At 46.5% G+C, this 23991-nt stretch overlaps 1 protein-coding gene across 3 annotated transcripts in view; it reads left to right on the forward strand.

Moving 5' to 3' along the window:
* CACNA2D3 (calcium voltage-gated channel auxiliary subunit alpha2delta 3) overlaps window positions 1-23991 on the forward strand; it is an 854557-nt gene that overhangs the window by 751103 nt on the left and 79463 nt on the right. For all 3 annotated transcript variants that reach the window (XM_032322613.1, XM_032322603.1, XM_032322620.1), the window contains 4 exons: window positions 6113-6174; window positions 7133-7177; window positions 15494-15556; window positions 18763-18833. In XM_032322613.1, the coding sequence (XP_032178504.1) occupies window positions 6113-6174; window positions 7133-7177; window positions 15494-15556; window positions 18763-18833 (241 nt within the window). The remainder of the gene's footprint in view (window positions 1-6112; window positions 6175-7132; window positions 7178-15493; window positions 15557-18762; window positions 18834-23991) is intronic.

Here is a 23991-nt window from a genome sequence, read left to right on the forward strand (position 1 = left end):
TTCAGAATCTAAAGCTAGTATGACTCTCTTTGCAGGGACAGGGAGGGGAAGTGATGTATCCTTCGCACACATCCTTAGCCATCTTAGAAACAGGGTTCAAATCCTGTTCTCTTGGTAAGAATGTTCCTGGTTATGATTCTCTGATGGTGGCTGGATTGTTATTCTGTCTCCTGGATGAGCTCTTAGGGTGTATGGGAATATAGTGTACGGCTAGAGGAGTGGGCAAATGGAAGCAGGGGTGTTTGTGCAAGCTTGCGTGCCAGGCATGGTGCGCACTATTTTACAAACCGGATTTGTGCTCCTAGGGGTATGTTGCAAGTTGAGGCCAAGCCCACAGAAAATTATTTCTAAATGAATACAATATGAAAAAGTTATTTTATTTCTAATTTTACATGTAACATTGTTCTTTGGCGAGTCTCGGATTACACTTGAATGCATGTCTATTAACCTGATATGAGATGCATGCATGATTTCATCTTGAATGTATTTGAATATAATAGCACTGGAAATGTAATTTGTATTCTCAAATTTTATAAAGCAAAATAAATAAATCTTGAGGGTGGTAGCCACATTGAGCATATTGCATTGATTTCTTTGGGTCTCTCTCAAACTAATTACCAACTTCCCCTTGCAAATCCAGGTCTTCTCACACTGGCAGTTCTATCTGATCTAAATCCTCTGTACCTAAGTCATCCTCATTTTTTTGCACTTCTGGGGAGTAGGTAGCATGGACAGGTCTGTGGAGAACTTTACTGTTGATCCTTAAGGAGTGCCAATACCCAGTTTCTCTCTGTGGTTGCTCCTGTTACCACTGCTCCCTGTCCAATAGAACTCTCTGTGATGATGAGAATGTTCTAGATCTTCATGATCCAGTACAGTAGCCAGTAGCCCCATGTGGCTACTGAGCATTGAAAATGTGACTAGTACAACTGTGGAACTAAATTATTAATTTCATTCTATTTGAATTTAAATAGTCACTAACTTGGAAGGCATGGGACTGGAACATTTGAGGTCGGCTGTCTGTTTCTATCCAAGCAACAATAGTCATGGACATTCTGTGCATGAGATGACTACGTGGTTAGGTGGGTGAGGCTCTGTGCTTATCGCTGTCTGCTCTGGGAATCCTGAAGAGCTGTCGGATCTGTTTTCAGTGATCCGACTGCCCTCTGCAGGTCCCCATGCCTGGCTGTCACGTCGTCATCTCAGTATACCCACTACCTCGCACATACCAGGTTTCTGCTAAACATGGAGGAGGAAGATGGTGGGGGGGAGATTATAAGGAAGTTAGAGAGTTGAGGAAAGAAAAAACCAGGCACATACTTCATTGAAGTTACGTGGTCTGCATTGCTGAGCTAAAAATCTGTACTGAGGCCCTCCTTGAGTATTGAGGAGAATTCCAGGAACAGTAACCTGAACAATTCAAACCAAAAGTGATGTCAGTGCTCCAGGAGCCTGAGTAGTCTCTATGGGACTCTTTGGGATGGGAATTCTCATAACAATCAGTTTGTTGTTTTGCTGGTTTCCAAAGACCACCCTAGTATCTCAGGGTCACGGTCCTAGAGGCTCACACGGTACCGGCCCATTGAGAGGGTTGTATTTTTCTGGGTCTACTCCACTCCTGGAAGGTGAGTAAGATGCTGGGTTGGAAATGGAGCTCTTGCTCCATCCTCAAAGTAAAAGCCCTTAGCAGGGACTCTGAGAGCATTTGTAATCAAATGGAAGTAAGAAGCACTGTGAACTCCAGGAGAAAAATGTTGATGATTTTCTGGACTGTCTAAAAAATTTCAAACCCCAGGAATGGTGTTTTTATTTTCTGCATTCTCTTTGGGACTTGGGTTTCACTAAAGCATTTTCTATCCTTGTTTTCCTTATTAAATTAGCAAGATTGACTTGAATCAGAATACACTGTTATGGCTTAAAATGTTGTTGAAAGAACAAAATAGACAGGCATGACAAATATCTCAGGTTCCATTTGGGATATGTGGGGGTCGGGAAGAGAGTCGGACTGAAGGAATAGATGAGTTTTCTTCTGATAAAACTTGAAAAGAGGAAAATAATGAAAGGAATCTAAATTTCTGTTTGTGGAAGCTCATGTTTGTTTTCTTGAATAGAACTGTCCAGAGGATGCTCTTAGGCATTTTTTGTTTGTTTGGCGGTGGTGGTGGTGGGAGGATTTTAATTCCATTTTTTTTTTTTTTGGTGTGTTTTTCTCACTTTAAATCATTTTCATGCTTAAGAGATTATTAGCCAAATGCATTAGCCAAATGCAACAAGGGGCTGTGGCTGCTTAACCCCTCAGGTTCTGGTCTCCCCCCATCTGGGCCATTTCCCTCGTACTTCCTCTTCAAGGCTTCCATCGTGGACCTTCTGAAATGTCCACTTAGGGTCAACCCTAAGTGGCTCTTTAGATCCTGTAGCAGTCTCAACACACTTTTTCTGAAAAGGGGCAAATAGTATTTTTAGGCTTTGTGGGCCTTTCAGGTGCTGTTGCAAAAACTCAACTCTGCTGTTATGCCATAGACAGTATAGAAACAAATGAGTGTGGCTGTGTTCAAATAAAACTTTATTTTAAAAGGAAGCTGGATCTGGCCCAAGGGCCTATGGGATACTCTTAAGACGTGTTGGCCCGACATTCAAGTCCTTTAGCCGTTTGACCTCAGTCTGTACCATGATGTCCCCTGGCCCCATTCCTTCAGAAGGCACTATGGTCTTTCATTTTTTTTTTATTTTACTTTTTTAAAATTTTATTTATTTATTTGACAGACAGAGATCTCAAGTAGGGGGAGAGGCAGGCATCGAGAGAGAGAGAGAGAGAGAGAGAGAGGAGGAAGCAGGCTCCCTGCTGAGCAGAGAGCCCAATGCAAGGCTCAATCCCAGGACCCTGGGACCATGACCTGAGCTGAAGGCAGAGGCCCTAACCCACTGAGCCACCCAAGCGCCCCGGCACTAGGGTCTTTTAAAAGCTGCATCCTTTTGTCTGTGCTGTGTCTGGACTTGGAGTACCATCTTTCCTCTGTTCTTCCTTTTCCTGCCAGCGGGGTCTCCAGGTGTAACCTTACCTGAAGCGCCTGCCAGCTCACCCCCTCCACCCTCTGTGCCCCAGATTCCTCTGGGGGGGGGGGGAGCCTCTGACATTGCATTTAGCACGTGGCTACTCCCCAGCTAGACACCACGCGAGCATGGGCTCTCATTCCCCTTAGCACCCAGCTGAGAGTCCCGCACCGGGAAGGCCGCTGAGCAAACGGCCATGAAGCTGACTTGCCCCTGGGCTCGTGATTCTCTCTCCATCATGGAGAAGCATGTCAGCTTGGAGGTGGAAAGGCTACACATCCAGATGTGCCACAGGGAGCCAGGGGCCAGAGTGGCTGGGAGGGGCAGCGGGGTCAGCCAGCAAAAACACAGCCGGGGTAAAGCCAAGCAGAAGAGGCCGTCGGGACTGTGAGGAAGCCCTTGTGGCATCGACCTCCCCGCCCAGATGGGGGTGAGCGAGGAGCGAGGAAAGCCGTGTCTCGTTTAGGGCATCGGGCGCAGGGAGGGGACGCAGCCCGCTGGAGGGGGATCAGAGAGAAGCAGCCTGCATGATTAATGGGACGGAGGGGCTGACTCAGGAGGAAAGGAAAGATTAAAGCGCTCTGAGGAGCTGGGGTACAGGCTGGAAGGGACAGATGATAGCAGGCTTCAGGAATGTGAGATGGATAAACACCCAGGAGGGAGCAGCGAGCTTCATTAGGGAGGTGAAAATTGGGGGGCGGGGGATGCAGAAGGCTCCATCCAAGAATGGAAGGGGTTCTCAGAAAGGGCATGGGCTGCTGATGGGGAACTCCACTGATGATGGGTGGGCCAGGGGCACCTCCGGGCTGCTGGAACAAGAAACACCATGGAAAGGCCACTGTAGGATGACGCTTTTAAGAAACCCTCTGCTTTCTGCTTTAGTGTCTGAAAGCCTGCTATGGCTGTTGACCATAACCCTCAGAAGTGACCTGAGAATTACTCTGACTGCCGGGCTGGGAAGAGTTGGCTGGGGAGCCCTGCAGGGGGTAAGCTGCACGGAGAAAACACGCGAACATTGAGAGAGAAGCTCATCTCCACCCTCCTCCTTGATACCAGGGAGTGGATGTCACAATAATTGGAGGCCATCCGTCCTGAAGTCAGCTTTCTGCCATCCTTCCCTGCCTTTGGAGGAACCAGAGATACTCCTTGCAAGCCCTTCTTAAGGGCAGGCTCTCACCTCTGCCCACTGGGGGATCTGAGCAAAACCCAGCCTGTAGCCTGGTCCACAGCTTCCTCTGTTGGCTCATCCCCAACAAGGATACGGCCTATCAGGAGTTTTGGAAGACACGATTTATTTGAAACCACAGTAAGCAGCCGTCAGCCTCCAGAATCAGGTTCCTTCAGGTTATTCTCTGAGATTTTCTTCAGGGCTAGAAAGAGCAACTTGTGTCGTCATCTGACAAAGTGGGCCACGTTGTGGCAGGTCCTCGACAGCCAGTTGACTAAGGCCTTATCCCAGAGTTTGACATGCTAAGTCCAAAGGCAGAAGATGAGTCCCTCCAAATGGACATCTGTATTCTCAGCATCCTGCTGAAAGCAGGGATCCAGTGGGGAGCAAGAACAGGGGCTGCCCTTGGAGAGCTTATGGTCCAGAGGGTGGAGGACACTTTGAGCAAAGCGGGATGAATCCAGAGTGCTGAAATTGTGCATTTTAGAGACTTCCCATTCTGCATATGGCAGCCATGGTTGGCTCTAACCTTATCCTAGAGTTTGATATGCAAAGTACAAAGGTAGAAGATGAGTCCTTCCAAATGTGCATACTCCAGTCAACCTTAAGTCTCAGGGCTTGCTTCAACAATTCCAAGAAGTAGAAATGCACTTGATAGTTAAAAAACTGAAGCCCAACACTTTATGAATCTGCAGCTTCCTGACGTCGGCATGACAATGGTTACCTAAGTGGGTGGGGGTGGGGGGATCAAACATGGCAGCATGTAAGATTTTAAGCATCTTGAGTGAACTTTTTCCTTTCATAATTGTGTATTTCCTTCAGTAGGAACTATTATTTATGTTGAAGCTACTTTAGGTATTTTAGTAAAAGAAAAAAGTGTTGCAAAGATAAATAACAATACTGGTGGTGTGCAGATGTGACAAGGACTGGAGAGGTTGTGTGCAACGGACTGAAGTTTGCAAAATGGCTCTGGGATAAGTGGTGTCCCGTGTGAGGTCCAGTGTTTCCAGCCCAGAGTCTCACTCTGTCTTTCCAGACTCCTCTAACATCTTCTCACCATCTGATGAGCTTTGTGCTCTGCCTTGAGCACTTTCCGAAATGGTTTCAAGAGTTACCTCATTTTGGCTTCGTCGAGAGAAGCACTGTGAGCTTGTCCATGTCCCAGCTCTAAGGCTCCACCAAATGCCTCTTCCCAAAGTTTCAAGTCACTTTCTCAACTTCTTCTTTCTGTACATTTTTCTCACTGGAACTAACATGCACGGTTGCTCGAGGGAGCCCTTCATGGTCAAACAGAATTGCAAAATTCCCCCAAAGTTCCTGGGGAGGGAAAATCATCTTCATCGAGATGTGGATACTGGGGGCCAGTTTAACTAACTAAAAGTCACATCGTAGCAAAGTGACTCACTTCCAAACACCAGCCTCATGACAAGTGCTTTCCAAACGTTCTATCTCAAAAACACATGCATAATATACATTTTAGACATGCGGGTTCATAGATTAATAACTAGAACAGGAACTCCGAAGAAGCAGTGGTTTTCTAAATACGCTTTGTTGTTGTTGTTGTTCCTGTCTCTAGCCTGGGTTGGGGAGGGGAGTGATCCCAAGTGTATGGATTTGAGAAACACACAGATAACGTGTCTCCAAAGAGTCATCGGCACTGTGTTCAGTTCGTTCTGTGTCAAAAGCTCTGCGAGTGTAATTAACCTTGAGAATTCCTTACCTGAAACATGAAATGTCTTCGTTTGTAGGCTTCACTGTAAATTTAGTTTTTAAGTGTTCTTATCTGATAGGCTCGCATTAGTTTCTTGCCAGGACAGATAACTTTCCATGATAATCTTAAATAATTGTGTGAAGGAATCTCTAATGCCTTGTTTTATTTATAATGTGTCCCAGCTGTAGGCATTCAGATGAAACTTGAATTTTTCCAGAGGAAGTTCTGGACCGCCAGCAGACAGGTAAGGTATAATCAGCGTATTGAAGCATTAGTGGGACTGTTATTACACAGGTGTTCGCGTTTGGGTACCCAGAGCCTGAAAGTGCCCAATTTCCGATGAATGTTTGTCAGATGAACCGCTGGCTGCTCAGATTACCTTTCATTTCACTGCGAAATAAAAGGCTGTCAGCACATTAGACACCCCATGCCGGGAAAGCAGGCAGTTTGCTCCTACAAACAGTTTTGATTGTGACATCGAGATAGTGACCTTCGAAAGGAGAAGTTTCCCCTTTATCTATTGGGGACTTTTGTGAATTTCCATAGCGACTTTTTTTCTAATCTTGTGACGCCTGGTAATTTATTTGTGATTTCTTTATTGCACTTTGGAAGGCCTTTGCATAACTGGATCTGACTAAGCATGCATCCGCCCTCTTTGACCAGAGGGCTTCTCTGCTTTGGAGAATCTGGGAACCTTCTTTCCTTGCACTGTATTCTCTGCTTAGTAATTCAGCAGAGATGGCAATTTTGCCTGATTCTAGTTGTTGGAATGATATATTATTTCTTAAACACTTTAAGAAACTATAGACTAAGAACACAGGACTTTTGTTTTTTTTAAGCCATTGGGATTAATTTAAAATTAAATAATGTCACAATTATACTTCTTATTATTTAAAGATTTGAGATCTTAAGAAGATATCAATATGGCATGTCCATGTAAATTAAAGTAGACAACATAAATTAAAATGAAAAAGAGCCAGTTACCCCCAAAATTGTCTTCTTTATTACTCTTTGGAGTTGGTGTTGATCCGGGGGAAGGTAGACGAGACACATCTTGGAGCATTCCCTTTGGATGAAAATTGGTATTTGCATAAAGGGCAAGAACTGCTTATAACTTGTCCTTCAATAATTAAGTGGCAGCCATAGCAGACGCTGGAATGTCCAAGTAACACGTTTCCCCTTGCTTCCTCCCCACCCCACAGTGTGCTGCTTTGGATGGCAAATGCTCCATCAGCTGTGATGATGAGGTAAGATAGCCCCTTGGCCCTGTTTCTGACCTGGTCAAGGGGAGGTGACACAGGGCACCCTCTTACAGAGGGTATGCTGCTATAAATGCAGCCAGGTCTGACAGACTGTCTTTGATCAAGCTCCAAGCTCCAGAACACATAAGGGCATTTTCTTTCTCTCTTCCTCTTCTTTCTTTCATTCCTTCCTTCCCCCCTTCCTTCCTTCCTTTTTTCCTCTCTCTCCCTCCCCCTCCCTTCTCTTCCCTTCCCTTCCCCAGCTGGTTTATGAGAGCTGAGAAAACGTGCTTTAAATGTCCCTCTGAGGGGTGCTTGGGTGGCTCCGTTGGTTAAGCATCTGATTCGTGATTTGGGCTCAGGTCATGATCTCAGGGTCCTAGGATTGAGCCCTGCATCAGGCTCCACGCTCAGCAGGGAGCCTGCTGGAGCTTCTCTCTCTCTCTCTCTCTCTGCTGTTCCCCCTTCTCTTATGCACTCCCTATCCACCCACACTCTCTCTCTGTCAAAAAATTAAAAATAAATACGTAAATAAATCATAAATGTCCCATGGACAGCACTATTGGAATTTGGGCACTTTTAAAGAAATAATAGAACTCATTGCCATTTGAAGCTCACATTCGTTCTCAAAGCTTTTTGCCCGTATGTTATCTCTTCTCATCCTGATAACAACCCAAGGAAATGGGGAGGAATGATCATCCCATTTGGCAGAGGGGGAAATGGAAGATGAGAGAAATGAAATGACTTGCTTAATTTCATGTAACAAATGGGCTGAAAATCTAAGGAGTTGAAAACTCAGCATTTTGTATTCTAGCATAATGTTCCCTCCCACAACTCTTTCCTTCCCTCCCTTTCTTTTTTTTAATCTCTCTCCCTCTCTGACACTCTTTGGGAAGATGAATTCAAATCCCACACTTGAGAAATAGAAGAAAAAAATGTACCCTTGTCATAGGTCTACCCATCCGATTTATGTTTTTACAGCATTCAATCTCATATGCCCTCTGCCCTGAGATTTAGAGCAAGCAGGTGGGTCGTGGCCTTTCATCGTGGCTCAGGTAGTCTTTCTTTCTCTACATCAGCTAAAACATTAGTACATAAACTGGAACTTACAAATAATTGTATTTGTATCTCTTCTGGTTACCGTAGGGATTCAAGAAATCCTAACCAAATTTCATTTCAACATAGAAATCATAAATTAGAGGGGCATCTGGATGGCTCAGTTGGTTAAGTGGTCGACTCTTGATATTGGCTCAGGTCAGTCATGATCTCAGGGTCCTGAGATCGAGCCCCACATCAAACTCCTCACTCAGCACAGAGTCTGCTCGAGATTCTGTCCCTCTGCTTGTGCCCCTCCCCTCACTTGTGTGCATGTGCTCTCTTTCTCTTTCTCTCTCTCTCTCTCTCTCTAAAATAAATAAATAAATCTTTTTTAAAAAGAAGGCATAAATGAGAAATCTATTTCAAAAAAGTAGGAAAAAAAAAGGAGAGAAATATAAAAGGGAGTCCAGAATGGAGTTAAAACATGAAATGCTCGGTCCCCACAGATCATAATTGTATGAATCATTATCCAAAGAGGAAAAGCCAACTCGCTTTTCAACAGAAGCCCAATTTTCTCTGGCCATCAGATCAAATATAATGTTCCCTTGGGAAAGAGGATCCTGTGCTATTTTGTGATCAATACCCTTTCATTAAGTTCGAGAATGCCATTCCTACGACAGTCAGGCAGCCTCAAACCTCTCCTCCCCCTTTCAAGACATTTATTATCCTACTGGAGCACTCAGCTCAAGACAACACAGCTCAGTGGTAGTATTCATTAATCAATGTCACAAGGCCCTGCGTTAAGCCCTGCCCTTGTACAGGAGGCACGGTGACTGATCCCAGTTCACGGCAAGAGAAGGAAGGATAGTTTATTGGTTAGTTGGTGACTGTGTGGATGGTTGGTTGGCTGATGGGATGGACAGTGTTTTGGAGAGCTGATTGGTTGATCGGTGACTAGGTGGTTGGATAGTGGATATGGATATGGATAGAGAGATGAAAACTGAAGACTAGGTTAAACAAGTTGATGAATAAAACCAGAGAGGGTAATTTTCCTATATCCATACACACATATAAAAGTAAATGGGAACGGGTGCCACTTAGAGTTAGAAACACCCAGTATATATTTGTTGTTCAGTGGCTGATTTCGCAGATGATACAGCATGGAGGTTCAAAGGGGCAGGCGATGGAGTTAGAGTAACTAGCTTCAAAGTGTGAATCTGACAGCCTTGAGACCCTGGGCAAGCATCTGAACCTCTCTGTGGAGAAAGGAATATCCATCTCACAGGGCAATGGTGAGGAATGAATGAAATAATATATTTTAAAAATTCATGGGGGCACCTAGGTGGCTCAGTGGGTTAAAGCCTCTGCCTTCAGCTCAGGTCATGATCTCAGGGTCCTGGGATCGAGCCCTCCATCGGGCTCTCTGCTCGGCTGGGAACCTGCTTCCCTCCCCGCACCCCTGCCTGCCTCTCTGCCTACTTGTGATCTCTGCCTGTCAAATTAAAAAAAAAAAAATGCATGGCATAGTTCCTAGCAAATGGTAAGCACTCAGTAAGGGTCAGCTGTAACCAAACATGTCTGCAGACTCTTTCTTCCCTGACAGTTAGTGGTTCCCCTGAGTCTGAAACTCAGACAGCAATGGCATATACGCACTAGGCATTTTGTAGTCTCCACCAGGCATAGTGAGCACAAGACGCACACCTTCCCCACTACTAATGATCTTCGTCAGTAGGTGTTGGGATAAGCCCACATACAAATGGTCCTGGAAATGTTCACACACTTGGGAAATGAAGCATTGAGTTTGCTCTGATTTCTGAACTTGATCTGATGCTCAAATGTCCTCATTTTGCACTTGCAAAACTCATCCATCTCCCATTTTGGCTCTTAAGTTTGGCTTCAGGCAACCAGTTGGACATAGTTCAAAATGGGAATGCCAGTCCTGCCTTCCCACCGAAGCCCCTTCCCACCCTTTCAGCAGACTCTTTTCATGTGTCATTCCACTTTCAGGACTTTTAATTAAGCCTTTGAGACCGTGTCCCTCCTTCTCTCCCAACTTCCCTCAAGTGATCAGGGCCCCATTAAAAACAGCTGTGGGGGCTCATTAAGTTCACATGCTCTGGATTCTCCACTATGCTGAAGAGCTAGCCCAACTCCCTTGGACTTATCAGACATGCTCTGCATTGGACCCATCCCAGCCCCTCTGTCTCCCCCATCAGTGGACTCCCTGGCCCTTGACTGGAGTGCCGTAGGCTGCTGGGTGGAGTCACTGTGGCCAGATGGCTTCCCATCTTGAAGAGTATACATCTTGGGTTGATCCAGGCAGGACCTGAGCCATGTGCCTTGGAGAGCTTGGCAGTGGGCCTGACTGAAGGCTTTGAAGGAGCTCCGTTCCATCCAGGGCGAATGTCAACTTCAGAGACTCACTCATTCCCTCAAAGCATGTTTACTGAGCCCGCCTGGGCCTGCTAGCCGGCGGACCCCTGGGGATTCAGTCAAAGTAGAGTCAGAAGTGGCTCCTTTCCTACCGGAACTGGTTAGCAGGGGAGATAAGTGTAGGTGATTATCTACTGTGAATTAATCCATGAAACAAACATGGGGCAGTGGGGGAAGACTTCCCTGAAGAGATAACTTGTAAGTCAACTGAAGAGGGAGAAGGAGAAGATGGCATTGAAAACAGTGCCTCAAGCATGAGAAGAGCTTCACGGGCAGAGAACACCACGTATAAGGCACAGAGGCAGCCAAGGTTACTGCCGTCTATGGACACGTGGTTGGCATTCGGATGGAAGCGGAGAAAGAAAGCGGTGCCCACCTCTCATCTCAGTCTGACCTGGGGTACTACTGTCTCTGCCTCTCCTTTCCTTCTCCCACTCACCTTTCCAACAGGCACCATCTTCTGAGGAGAGCACCAGAATTTTGCAGGGAGACTGGAAGATGAGAAAGTTCTCTTCTACTGGGACGTTTGGAGGAGCTGTTGAGGGCAGCGAGTGGATCTAAAACTTCATATTCAAATGTAGCTTCCACCCGTGCTTGTCCCAAAGGAATCGAGTGTAATAATCATGCCTTGACTTCGTAAGGCCTCACAGGCATTTCCTCTGGAATCTGAAGGACCTCCTCGAAGGAGGATAGGCTGGAGAAGGGCTAAATCCTAGCAACCAGGTGCCTCTAGCTCTGGAACCATTCAGCCCAGTGTGGAGGGGGTTTGAGTATCAGTGCAGTAGCTCTTGAGGGCAAAGGCACAAAAGATCCTACCAAGTACTTCTTTCCAAAATAACAGATTTGCAACAAAGTTTTTTAAAGACAGTATCTTGATAGCCTAGTTGACCGACGATGAATAGGACCATCATGTGGTATGAAGTTAGGGTCAGTCTGTTCCACAGTCAAATATCAGGGCTGAAAGTGTGAGACCTGGAGAAAAGTCAGAAGGAGTGGCACGTTCGTGGGCCTCTATAAGGCAGAGACCCAGACCCCACGCTCAGGTGGAAGAATGAGCCCTCCCCTGCTCTATCTCTGTCTTTCCCTCACTCCTCACAAAAGAATGATACTGAGCTTCTAAGGGAGCTGTTTCAAATCATTGCTCAGCCTGCACCAGTCAAAGCCAGCAGAAGGCATCCCCCCAAAAGAAAAGGCAAAACAGAAAGCAACAGAGTTCAGCCAGCCTTGCCTGTACAACCTCTTGCAATGAACTGTGGAACAGCTTCCCTTTCTGAGAAACTCTGAATCTGTAGCAGGAGGATACTTACAAAGATGGCACGTAGTAGCCGATCAATGACCACAGGTTCTCAGCTTACTATGCCCTGTGCATCTTACACCGTGCTCAGTCCTCTACACTTATCATTCCGTTTAATCCTCCCAACAACCCCATGAAAGAGTTGTTCCTACCTCCATCTTTCAGTTAAGAAAACTGAGACAGTACTAAAAGACTTCGCTCAAGGTCACACTGATAGCAATTGTCAGAGTCTCTGATTCCAAGCCAGGAATGTCAGCAGCTTCAGGGCTAAAACCACCTTCCAGGTAACATAAGTGTGGTGCTGTGTTTCTTGCTCCCAAGTGCCCTTCCTCAGTGGCTTTCATTACCACCCGGGGCTGCCCGGTTCCCATGGCCTAACTATAGGCTCTAACCCAGGTCTCTACCTGATCTGCCTTTGGGGCAAGAATCAGACTTCTCGGAGCAGTCTTGAGCTATCCAGTAGTTGAAGAAAGACTTCTTTTTTTAAAAAAAAATCAAGTTCTCTCTGTCTCTTTTTTCCTCTGTCTTTGCATTTCTTTTTCCCCAAGCAACCTCACCCCTACATGTTTTATCAAAGGTGGCTGTGGACTAGACACTTGCAATACCTATCAGTTTGAGAGCTCCTCCAAGCCCCTCTGCCTATCTGCCCTCCCCTGGGACAGGGCGGGAAGTGGGCCCCTTCCAAGATGCTTGGTTTCATTGGGCGGGGGTCGGGGTAGATAGCATAGGAAGGGAACTGAAAAATCTCCTCTATTTTCTTTTATTGGGGGTGGGTGGGGTAGAATATGGAAAAGACCACACTGAATGTAATTTATTGTAAAGAGACACAGAGGAAACAGCTGGTCAGCCTGGAATCTGGCAATTCTGTCCTGACCATTCGATAACCTGGAACTGTGCTCACCTCTTGCCACGGGCTTTCTCAACTCCACTGCTCTTGCCAGTAATCATTTAATTGAAGCACTTGTTGGCAGGGAGGTCCATTCAGGAAATCATCATGGTCTCTAAATTGACCTAACACAACAGCATGGCCTGTCATGAAAACCAAATGACACATTTCAGATTCAGTGATCCAGGTGTCCATCAATGACACAGCATCCTGAATTTGACCTTGGTTTTCACAGTGATGTGTAAATCATGATATCAGCAGTCATCTACTTCTTGCTTAATAGGCAACCATGTCGCTTTATGATCAGTGTAAACTTGAAATTCCAAGCTACCCATAAATAAGCCTGGTACAGCACTGTGCCTCTTCTCTGCCACCAGGTTTTTGTTGTGGAATCCTAATTTAAGGGGGAGTAGGGGACGGAGAAGTGAATTTAAAAAAAGTTAAGTGGAAGCGTAGCCCAAAAAGTAAATGTCAACCGGTACTCAGTATAGAAGAAACCAAAGCTAGATTCCTTAGTCCTTACCCAGGAGACCATGCCGGTTTATAGAGCAAAATCTGAAGCATTTTTGGAGAAAGTGGAAGCCTAGGCATATAATGGAGCCTTGGCTGGCCCTTTGCTTCCTCTTCCCATCATTTCTGGTACGATGTAGCCTAATCTGACCCACACGAGTGGATCGCTAGTATATGTTTAAACTACAGCCCAGCAGAGCTCCACGAGACGGAGGTCCCATGTGCACACACGATGTGCCTGTGTCTTCCCCCTGTGATCAGAGCTGATCTCCAACATAATTCTCATGGACTTCATGGCATCTTCCCTCTTTCTCAAGATTTTCAGTTGACTTTTTAATCGATTTGCCTTGTACCTGCTTTGTATTATCCAGTATTTACAACATTAGATGGAGAGATAGTGACCAAATATGTAGAGGTCTAGCCAGAGTACTAACTGACCAGGCATGTTTGTTTAGGGACTAATTTTATAATTTGGGAAGGAGGTGGTATGATGACTTTGATTCTCTAAACAACTGGGAGGATTTAGTCAATATGCAAATGTGGAGGTCACTCCTGTCCTTGTGCATTTATTGACTGAGTGGAGGTTAACCTCCTTTTGCTTCAGAGTCTGTACCTGCAAAACGAGGATCATGACCTTCAAATAAGCAAAGATACGGATTTGTCTAACACGACCCAGTGTGGGCTGGATTAAAACGTGCAGGAATACTAGTATAACCTAAAAGATTGCTGTCCCGTCCAAGAGAACTTTCTAGAGCAATGGAAATGTCCACAAAGATAATCACCAGCCAAGGTAGAGCAGAGCACTTGAAATGTGACTGTGCACCCAAAGAACTAGATTTTTAATGCTATTGAGTTTTAATTCACATAAAATTGAATTTAAATCTGCACGTGGCTGGCGGCTGCCACGTTGGACTGCCCAGCGCTGGGGGATCACGTTCATCATGCTGTCTCCTAAAAATGGGGAGGGTGTGTCAAGGTTCCCACCCAGTAGGACCTGAGTAGTGTCCATACAGCTAAGAGCTTCTTCAGATAGCAGGGGTGGAACCAGTTTACTTAAGTTATTCACTCCGGCTCCTCCGGATAACCGAGAAAAACCCTGTGGCTCACCAGAGCAGCCAATTCCTTTATAAAAGGTGACAGTGGGACTTTTTACTCTTCTGATGATTCTTCACTACAATCTAGTAATAAAGGGTGAATCTTTTGGACCAACTCACTGCTGGACTTTCGTCCCCAACTAAAACAAACTCCTTGGATAGGTAGCAAACAGTGCTGCGGTGGCCCGGACCTAGGGGGAACGTAGCTCTGGGTAAAGATATGGTACACATTAAATGTTGCAGTCAGTATGTAAAGCTGCAATAAATAGAAACTGAGTTACATCAAGGATAGAATTAAACCTGAAGTTTAAACTCCACAGCACTATAATTAAAACTTAGCCTGTAGCAAATCATTCACTTGAGATTAAAGTAGTGTGGGGAAGCAGAGGTTTGGGTTTACCTTGCTTTCTACAATTTATAAGTCTGAGCTACCAAAAGCTAACAGCCCTGCCTCCAAATCCAGCTCCCAATTAAAAACACAGTTTGAAAACCTTTAGGGGACCTGAGGGGCCCTTTTAACAGAAGTCTGCCCCTTCCCCCCTGCCTAAGTCTATGAACAAATTAAAAAATATTACCTGGTCCCCTGATGGTCTTCTGAGCTGACACAGTGTTTTCATTAATACATCATTAGGGTAATGATATTGTGCTGGCGTTTTGCTTTCAAAACAGCCTGTACTTCAATGACCAGGAATACAGGCTCGGGGCCTGTGAACACTTTGTTCCTGGGAAATAGTCTTCTGGTCCTAGAAAGGGGAAAACAAAACAAACAAACAAACCAAAAAAAGAAACAAGGAAGACTAAATGTAATTAATGTTTTAATGTGTGTTCTCTTTATCCTAATCTGGGATGTTCAAGGCTTGCTTCGTGTTTGATTTTTGTTTGTTATTTTAACAAAGTAGACACTGGGGTTAGCTTAGCCATGGCCCGAACTCCTAGAGCCAACAAGCATTTCCAGTTCCCCCCAAAACAACCTCAAAGAGGTTTCTCTCAGGTTGGAAGTACGTCATCTTGCGTAAAAGTGGTCTGAGGATCCGAAGTTGAAACTGTGGTCTTTTTTTATTTTCTAGACTGTGAACTGTTACCTCATAGACAATAATGGGTTTATTCTGGTGTCTGAAGACTATACACAGGTGAGTGAGAAATTTCTACCGGCTCTGAGTAAAGAGTGGGGGTGGGCAAAGGACAGTGTTAAAACTTTGAGTCAATGATCTATATTTAAGAGGTAATAGTAGGAGATTATAAAACCTGATTTCTATCCCTCTAAAAATGTCATAGCCTACTTCTCAGCAGGCCCCAAAGAGTTTTTACCTCCCAGTTGGGGGGTGGGGAGGTGGGGGCAGAGCCCAGGGTCTGCTTTCTCACTCATAAAATGTTCAATTTATAGGAACTCTTTGCCTCAAGGGTAGAGGTGCCTCAAAGAGTTTGGGCAGTTTTAAGGAGGTTTCCTTCTTTTGATATTTAGATATTTTTCCATATATCTCACACACACACACGTATACAAACACACAGTCACAGACACACACATACATATGTATTACAACATAATTATTCTTTATGGCTTCTTTCTGGTTTTTGCCTTTTAAAAATCAGTTATCTGAGTTCAGGGATTAACTTGGGCTCTCACACTGAGGGACAAGGATCCAGAAATAGGCAAAGAATGTCCTTCCTTCCTTTGAGCTGTGTGCACAGTGTGGGGCAGGAGGGAAAGAAATGGGAGGAAACCAAGCCACGGGGCCAAGCACAGAAATCTCTACTGTGTTTGGAAACCAAAATAGGAGTTCAAACCAATAGCATTGTCCTAGAGAAAACAGGTTTCTCCTGTAAAACTTTGTGCATAGAAACCTTGTCTGGAATTACAAATTAAAATGAGCATATTCAAAGAAGGTAAAATACAGGCGTGCTTAGTAGTATGACGTGATGAACTAGCACTAGAGAAGGAGCACGTGGTCTCTGGTGGTCATTCTCTTACTTGCCTAGTTTGGGGAGGGGGTGCATATCACGTGACCTGCCCAAGCCTCCTGGCGGGCTCTGTAAAAGTAGGGGTGGAGGACCATTTTATAATGAAGTCCCATTTAAATCATTTGAGGGGCACCTCAGGGGCTCAGTCAGATAAGCGTCTGCCTTCAGCTCAGGTCTTGATCCTGGAGTCCTGAGATCGAGCCCCATGTCGGGTTCCCTGCTCGGCGGGGAGCCTGCTTCTCCCTCTGCCTGCTGCTCCCCCTGCTTGTGCACACGCACTCTCTCTCTCTCTCTCGCTCTCTCGCTCGCTCTCTCTCAAATAAATAAATAAAGTCTTAAAAAAAATAAATCATTTGAAATTCTTTAGCAGTCAACAGTATGATAGGCCCTATTAATGCCAAATAAATTAGTTAATTGTCCTTAAGTCCCTAAGGAGTCTGAGCTTAATGCCTTGTTAATTGATCGATGCTGGCTCCGGGTCACGTGTGGAATCATGCTTCAGTTTTCCTTCTTACCCAGGAAGAGCTTGTGGAATTTTTAAATGCACTTGCGGTGGGTGGAAAACATACAGGGTCAGAAATCACACTTGCCCCACCCTGTCTCCTCGGATGCTGACCATCACTGGACACGAGACCGTTGGTAAAGATGAGACAGCAGTGAGCCCAGAGGTCCATGGTAATGTGTCTGTTCGGCTGGGAGAAGACACCCCCAGACATCCAGGAGTCCATGGAGGGGGAACCCAAATTAACCACCTGTGAGGAGGAGCCCTGACCTCCCGCCATGAAGGTGGAGCAGGGAGATGGGAACCTGGTCCCATGCCGGGGTGGGGAAGGGCATGATGGGTATCTTCCACGGTCAGTCCTCATCTAGCCAACAGTGTAAAGTGCTCGGACCCGGAGGGACATGCATGCAGGCTCTGCTCCCGGCTGTGTCTCTCCAGGGTGCAGACCCCACAGCCTGGCCCAGGGAGCCTGTCCGCCAGCTCTGCCCCAGCTTGTTTGATGTTGTCTGGTTTCCTGCACCCCAATTAGGATAATTCTCCTTCGTCTAACAACCAGTTCCATTGACCCTGGCATATTTACACACACGAGATACAAACGTCCTAGCTCCTAGCACCAGCACACACCCACGGGGTTTGCGAAAGACTCAAATGGCCCCCGGAATGAGACCGGCAGTGCTCCACGTTCAGTCAGTGAAATGTCATCTCCTTCTTCCTCCTCACTTTCTTGACTTTTTGGCAAAGTCTTTATATGCCCTTCTGCTTGAAAATTCCCAGGAGCGTGGTCGAGGTCACTCCGTGGTAATCTGAATCAGGATTTAGCGAACACAAAGCCTACGGAATTTACTAATTCAGCCTCTTAGAAGGATGTCCTCCACCCAACCACACGTGAGCTATAAATCCTTAGTGCACCCACAGCAGTCATGGGGGGCTTCCTCCTAGTCTACACTGGCTTAGTCCGGGATATTGGCTGAGGAAGGCCGTTGCCCCAAGTTCCGTGCTACTGCAGGGCTACACCCTCCCCCATGAGACCCAGATGCTAGCGGTTCCAAGAGACTAGAGGGATCGACCAGGATGTTAATCCTTCCTCCCACTATTCAGAGTCTGCAAATCTCAGAGGCATCAAGACCTAGTCTAAGGCCCAAACATCAGCCAGGTTGTGGGGAAGGGACTGCTCAGTCCCAGATGCCCTGCAGACGGCCCCACCGTGAGGGTGAGCCACTAGCACTCTGCCTGGCCTGGCTGTGCTGTCTCCTCCAGGGCCAGACTCTGGACTGCCTTGTTTGTCAACATAGACACTGCCAGGGACAAAATTGCGAATGATCCTCAGAAAGCGATTGGGAGAAAGGATCTATATCCTCAACAGCAGGAGATTTATAGGGCCGATGAAGAGGACTGCTGTATTTCCCTAAACAGGTCACCCAGGAATTATAAACAATCCTCTTTATTACTGCTTAGGAAGCCCTTTCTCCGCCCGTTCCTGTCTATGAAGTAGTGTTTTAATCACAGGGGATTGAGTGAGGATTAATGCTTACTCCACGGAAGCGTCTGTGTGTGTGTCTGTGTGTGTGTGTGTCTGTGCACACGCATGCACGGGTGTCCAATTCCAACGCTCGGCCTCTGTTACTCAATGCCCCTCTGCCCCTCTGCCCCTGCCATGTCCTGTGGAACATTCTCATCTGCTTATTAGTCTGCTCTGTAATCCCATAACCTCTCCTGACTATCAAGACATTTTCCACTTTTTATGTAGCCTGAACACCGGCCCTTTGCCTCCGTCAGCTCCAGAATACAGACGGCGTCCGTTTCTGATTTTCCTCTGGTATTTGAGCGCATTGTTGATCTCTGCTTCCTCCTGGGTTCTTCTTTTCTTCCCCGCAGACTGGAGACTTTTTTGGTGAGGTCGAGGGAGCGGTGATGAACAAACTGTTAACAATGGGCTCCTTTAAAAGGTAAGGATTTTATGGTCCCCCGCGCCCCCTGAAAACATTTGCCTAAATAAAATAAAACAAACCAAGGTCAAATAAAGCAAGCCCAGACTTGACCCCGTGGCTGGTTTGTACTTGGGTCCCTGCTCCAGAAGATCTTGCTGAAATTCGATGCCTCTTGCAGGAGTGTTAAGAGTCACAGAAACTCAGCTCACAATGAGTTTCCTGTTCGCCCAGCACAGGGTTTATTGGAGGCCAATATTGAAGTCAGAGCCTGCCCTGGGACGCGACTATAACAGTCTTGAGCAAGTGATTGCAAAGAAGTAGGAAATGTTTTCCCCTGGCTAAAAACGAGGAGTGTATTTTGTCTCATATTGGCAAACTGGGGGAAGCTTGCTAGGAATCTGCAAATCGAGGACGAAAAGTGACATGTAGAGACCTGGCGAAATAATTTTAGAAAATCAAGTGAAAGGTCCCCAAGCCTGCTCCCAGATGGAGTTTAAATTGCCGCTAGAAGAAAACCCAGATGGTGCCAGATGCCACTGGAAGTAGATACTCCACACCTGGGCCAGGAGATGGAGGCTTATGTGTGATTGCTTCTTCGTGGCCCCACGCCTCTCCCAGGTAGGCCAGCCGTGCGCCTGGGGACACCAAAGCCTGTGGGGGAAGCCGTCTCCCCATGAGATCGGGATGTCAGTTATGTCCCCCCCAGGAGTCAACATGTCTCCCCTTCCCTAGCCTCCCAGGAAACAGCAGCCTTTGAAGTGCTGCTTCAGTGGACATATTTGATGCTGTTCCGTACATAATAGCAGGCACGACTATGGACCGGGCTCGCCTGTGAGAACCGCTGCTGCTGGTGGGAATGGCAGGCCCCTCACGGCTCAATGGCCAGGAAGTGTTAGCTCAGGAAATCGGACTTTTAAGCCAGTGAACAAGACCCACTGAGGGCCGTGCTGAAAGCAGGGAATTCAAAAATGATGACCCAATTTTTGAGATTCCATAGCTTGTTTGTGCCAGAAGGAGGGGGGAAAAAAAAAGAAATGATATTAAAAAAACTTGGCCTCACTCCAGCCGTTCTGCAATCTCTGACACACTCGCCTACCCCCCAGCCCGCCTGCAGCAGTGTGTGCAATTCCCTTTTTAAAATTCAAGTGCAGTTTTGTCTTTTTTTTTTTTTTTCCGCCAGGAGTCATTGGACACGTGCTTGAAAACTCAGCTTGGAGCTGGGATGGGGTTGCTATGGAGTTTTCCACGACCTCTTTAGGCTTCCCAGGGCAGCTTCTGGATTGTCTGCCGTCCGGGGCTCCCCTGGCCGTTCCTATCTATACATGGTTGTGTGCCTTTGTACCTCGTTCGCTTGTTTTCGACTCAGTGGTGGGGGGAGACAAAAGACGAGAAGAATCACACACGTGTTTCTCATTCGAAAGCGTATTTTCCAACTTCTTTAACAAAATCAGCCGGGGGTTTTGTGTTTTTTTTTCTTTTCTTTTCCCTCTCGGACAGTCCTTTCAAACAGCTTGGTGGGAGAAGGAGGAAGGTTGTAGTGGGATTTTAGATTGCCAGTCTTCTCCTTGATGTGAGCGAAGTGTGGCTGGCATGAATCTAGAACTTTCTAGAACTTTCTTTGACTCTGAGAATAGGTAACATATTTGAGGAAAGGGAAGGACCGGGGACTTGACTCAAGTTTAAAAACATCTGTTGTCGTTGTGGGAATTGGCCGACAACGCTCATGGGCCTCTTCGAAGGGGGCCATCGCTGGGGCCACGAGAACAATGAGGGTTTACGTTTTGGAGTCAGATGGTTTGGATTCAAATTCAGACTCCGACAATTGCTAGCTTCGTGCCTGAGAATGAGTCAAGTGACCTCTCCGAGCTTCGGTTTCCTTACGTGGAAAATGAAGGTGATAATTACAGTTGCTTCCACGGGCTGCCGTCGGAGTTAATGAGATAATAATGAGCAGAAAGTTCGTACACAGTGCCTGGCTTATATTAAGGACTCAATGATTGCTAGCTGCTTGCTGTGATTCACATTGTTGGAGGTCTTCACTCGGGCTTGGCTTTGCTGTCTGCCTAGCACCAGGTGGTGCTCCTTCTGCATTCCCATACCTCCCAGCAGGCTTCCCAGGAGGGACATCTGGCCAGGGGGCCTCCAGTGTTGGGACCCTGCGGTGCAGCCTCAGAGCCCAAGGGTGACAGTCCTTTCATTCAGAGAAGACCTGTATTTCAGAAGCACTGACAGGAGGTAGCCAAAAGTACCTGGCGGTGCACTGGGATGGAAGCCATCCCCAGAACACAGGATGCCTGGAGGCCGAGTTGCTCTCGGGACATGGGTGAGCCCAGGGAAAGCTCAGGACTGGTTCCCTGCAGTGCCCTCATCTCTCCTCCCACTGTCTTGGACACTGCTGGAATGGCACCAGGTTTCTTAATTTGATCTGCTTATATCCAGTCTTCAAGAATGAGTTTTTGGAGATAAGAACCCTCCAAACCATCTTCTCCAGAAAGAGCTCACAGAGAACAGCATCTCTGTTTGTCCTTTTTCCTTTCTCCCTCTCCGGTGGTCCAGATTTGCTGCCTCTCTCTCTAAAGCAAGATGGTGCTTGTTTACATGGCAGTGGACCCTTTCCTGGATTGGCTGGTCACTTACTTAGTGACCTGATGGTCATTTTACTTAGCAAGGGAGGGAGGGACAGAATAGCCACTTCTAGGTCTATAGTGCCATGGGGAAGAGAGGGAAGCCAAAGCCTTGTGCCAATCACCAACTTGAGGGACCTTTGAGAAAGTTCTGCTGCAGTGTGTGCAAACAATCTAAGAGACAAGATGGTCTCTCTTGGTGACTTTAGCTCAGTCTTCGACTTGACTGTGTTTACCCTGCTTACCTGTGACATTAGTATCCAGGGTCCAAATAACATACCAATAGCTTCAGCAGTGTGAAAGCAATGATCCCAATGGCTCCTTCCCTGAGCCACCTACCCCACACCAGGCCTGGGCTGCCCCTGACACATCTTAACCTCTTGCCGTACTTTCCAGCAACTCCGTGGGACAGGTATAAACAGGACCTGCTGCATAACTTGCAAGGCCCAGTGCAAACTGAAAATCTAGGGTCCCTTGTTCAGAACGTTTTAAGAATTTCAAGACAGTGACAGCAGAGCCTTCCACCAAGTATGAGGTTCTGTGAAATTACACAGGCTGTATACCCGTGACCCTGGCCCTGGGTGTAAATATACCCATTTTATAGATGGTAGTGATGAGGCTTGGAAAGGTTAAGAACTTGCCCTAAGTCTCTGTGTAAGAGAGCTGTACTCTGAGCACAGAGAGAATGTCTAGCTCTGCCCTTCACCTGGTTCAGTGCACGATAGCACTGTGCTGTGCTTGGGGCTTCTTCCAGTTCTGTTTGAGAAGGGAAAGGTAGCTGAGGAAGATGATGGCTCAGCAGGGTCTTATCTGGGCGAGCAGAACTTGCGGGAGGGGAGGCCAACCATGCGATAACATCGCCCAGATTTCCTCCAGCTGAAGCTGATACCTCTTTGAACCAAGCCGCGTTCCCAGGCTCCCTGTGATTTCTCATGAGATTCCGTCCGCCCGGTCAGCTTTCTGGGTTTCTCAAACCGAGAGCTCCAAGTGCTTCTTCATTCTTACAACGAGAGTTAAGTGGACTCCCTGGGTGGTGACTCATTTAGGGTTTTTCAGTTTAGCTATTTTTCTTTCTCACTCGCATTCACATCCCGGAAGAGTCTTGTTTTCATATTTCTCAAAATCCACACTCACGGGTTCTCTCTGCTGTCATTGGCAGTGACATCACCCCTCTCATGATTACTAAGAGAACATCGAGTTTCAAAATATTTTTCTTAGAGTTCTTGTAAGAGCAATTTCTTAGAATTCATTTATCTCCCCCCTCCCTTGCTTGTCCCTAGTGATTCAAATTCAATGTCAAATATCCAGGAAAAGTGAAAATCTATGTATGTATGTTTTAATATATATAAAGTGAAAAACGTGTGTGTGTGTGTAGCCAGTCACAGGAGAGTATCCACGGTTCCTGAGAGGGTCTCCTTGATACACTGGGCTTAAGCTATGGGCACTCCGGGTTGGGCACCAGAATCGTACTATGTGGCTTTGCCCAGACTTCCCATCTCTCCCAGCCTCCTTTTCTTCCTCACCCAAATATGGACCGCAGGATTTTGTGAGAATTAGCTAAAACAAAGTATAGGGAACTGCTCTGCACATGGCAAAGTTAGTGCAATTAGAAGGTGAGATTAGCTCTTGGATAAGAGCTCCAAATGTCGGAGATCTTTTTTTTTTTTTTTCATTTTCTTCTTCTCTTTATTTTAATCCCTAAGGTCCCCCGAAAGTGGTTCCTTAGCAACAGTTACCTCCACAGCACAGCCTTGGGGGTGGGCCCGGGGGCCTGGGCTCAACCAGCATCCCTGGAGAGCTTTTAAAACATGCCTGTGCTCAGGCGGCAACCCCAGGAGATTCATGGGAAATCCGGCTGGGGTTTTTATGCTTTGTTGAGAGCATCCACGTGCTTCTCGTGCACAGTCAGAGTCGAGGAATATTAAGTCAAGAGCACCAGGGTACCGGTCTAGATGCGGTCCACTTTGGAGCAGTCTGATGTTGGGCCACGTTAACTCACTAAATTGCAGTTTTCTCAGCAGCAAAACAGACCTGAAAGGATTATTCACATACCTGCTGGTGGGGGTTAAATGGAATAACGCATGCTTATACCAAACGTCCTGGTGGATTCTGCCAAAAGGTCTTCCCTTGTTCTTTGTGGATCTGATTAAGCTTGAGGAGCAAAGACCAACTGGGCACACCTGGCCTTTGGCTTGCGGAGAAACGGTCTGCCTGCTAATAATCTGTTTTTGCTTTGGGAGCTACTGATAGTTCCTCTCTGTCTGGACTATGTGTTTTTTGCTTTTTTCGGTTTTGTTTATTTTATGCACTTGGTGCCACATGCCTGAGCTCTCACCCCTTCACGACCGTGTTTTCCCCATGGGGCCTGGTGAATGTCTTCCGCACCTCGCCCCACACATTCATTAACATAGCTGACTTGTGTAGAATTCCCTGCAGTGGCTCCTTCTGCCCTTGAAATTGCCTTTCTAGAAAGGTGACACATCAGGCAGAATTCGGGGCTTGGACCATTTCTTCTCCTATCTCTGCGGGATGGAACTATACAAGGCTCTATT

Source organism: Mustela erminea, chromosome 1, assembly GCF_009829155.1.
Source record: "Mustela erminea isolate mMusErm1 chromosome 1, mMusErm1.Pri, whole genome shotgun sequence".
Classification (NCBI taxonomy): domain Eukaryota; kingdom Metazoa; phylum Chordata; class Mammalia; order Carnivora; family Mustelidae; genus Mustela; species Mustela erminea.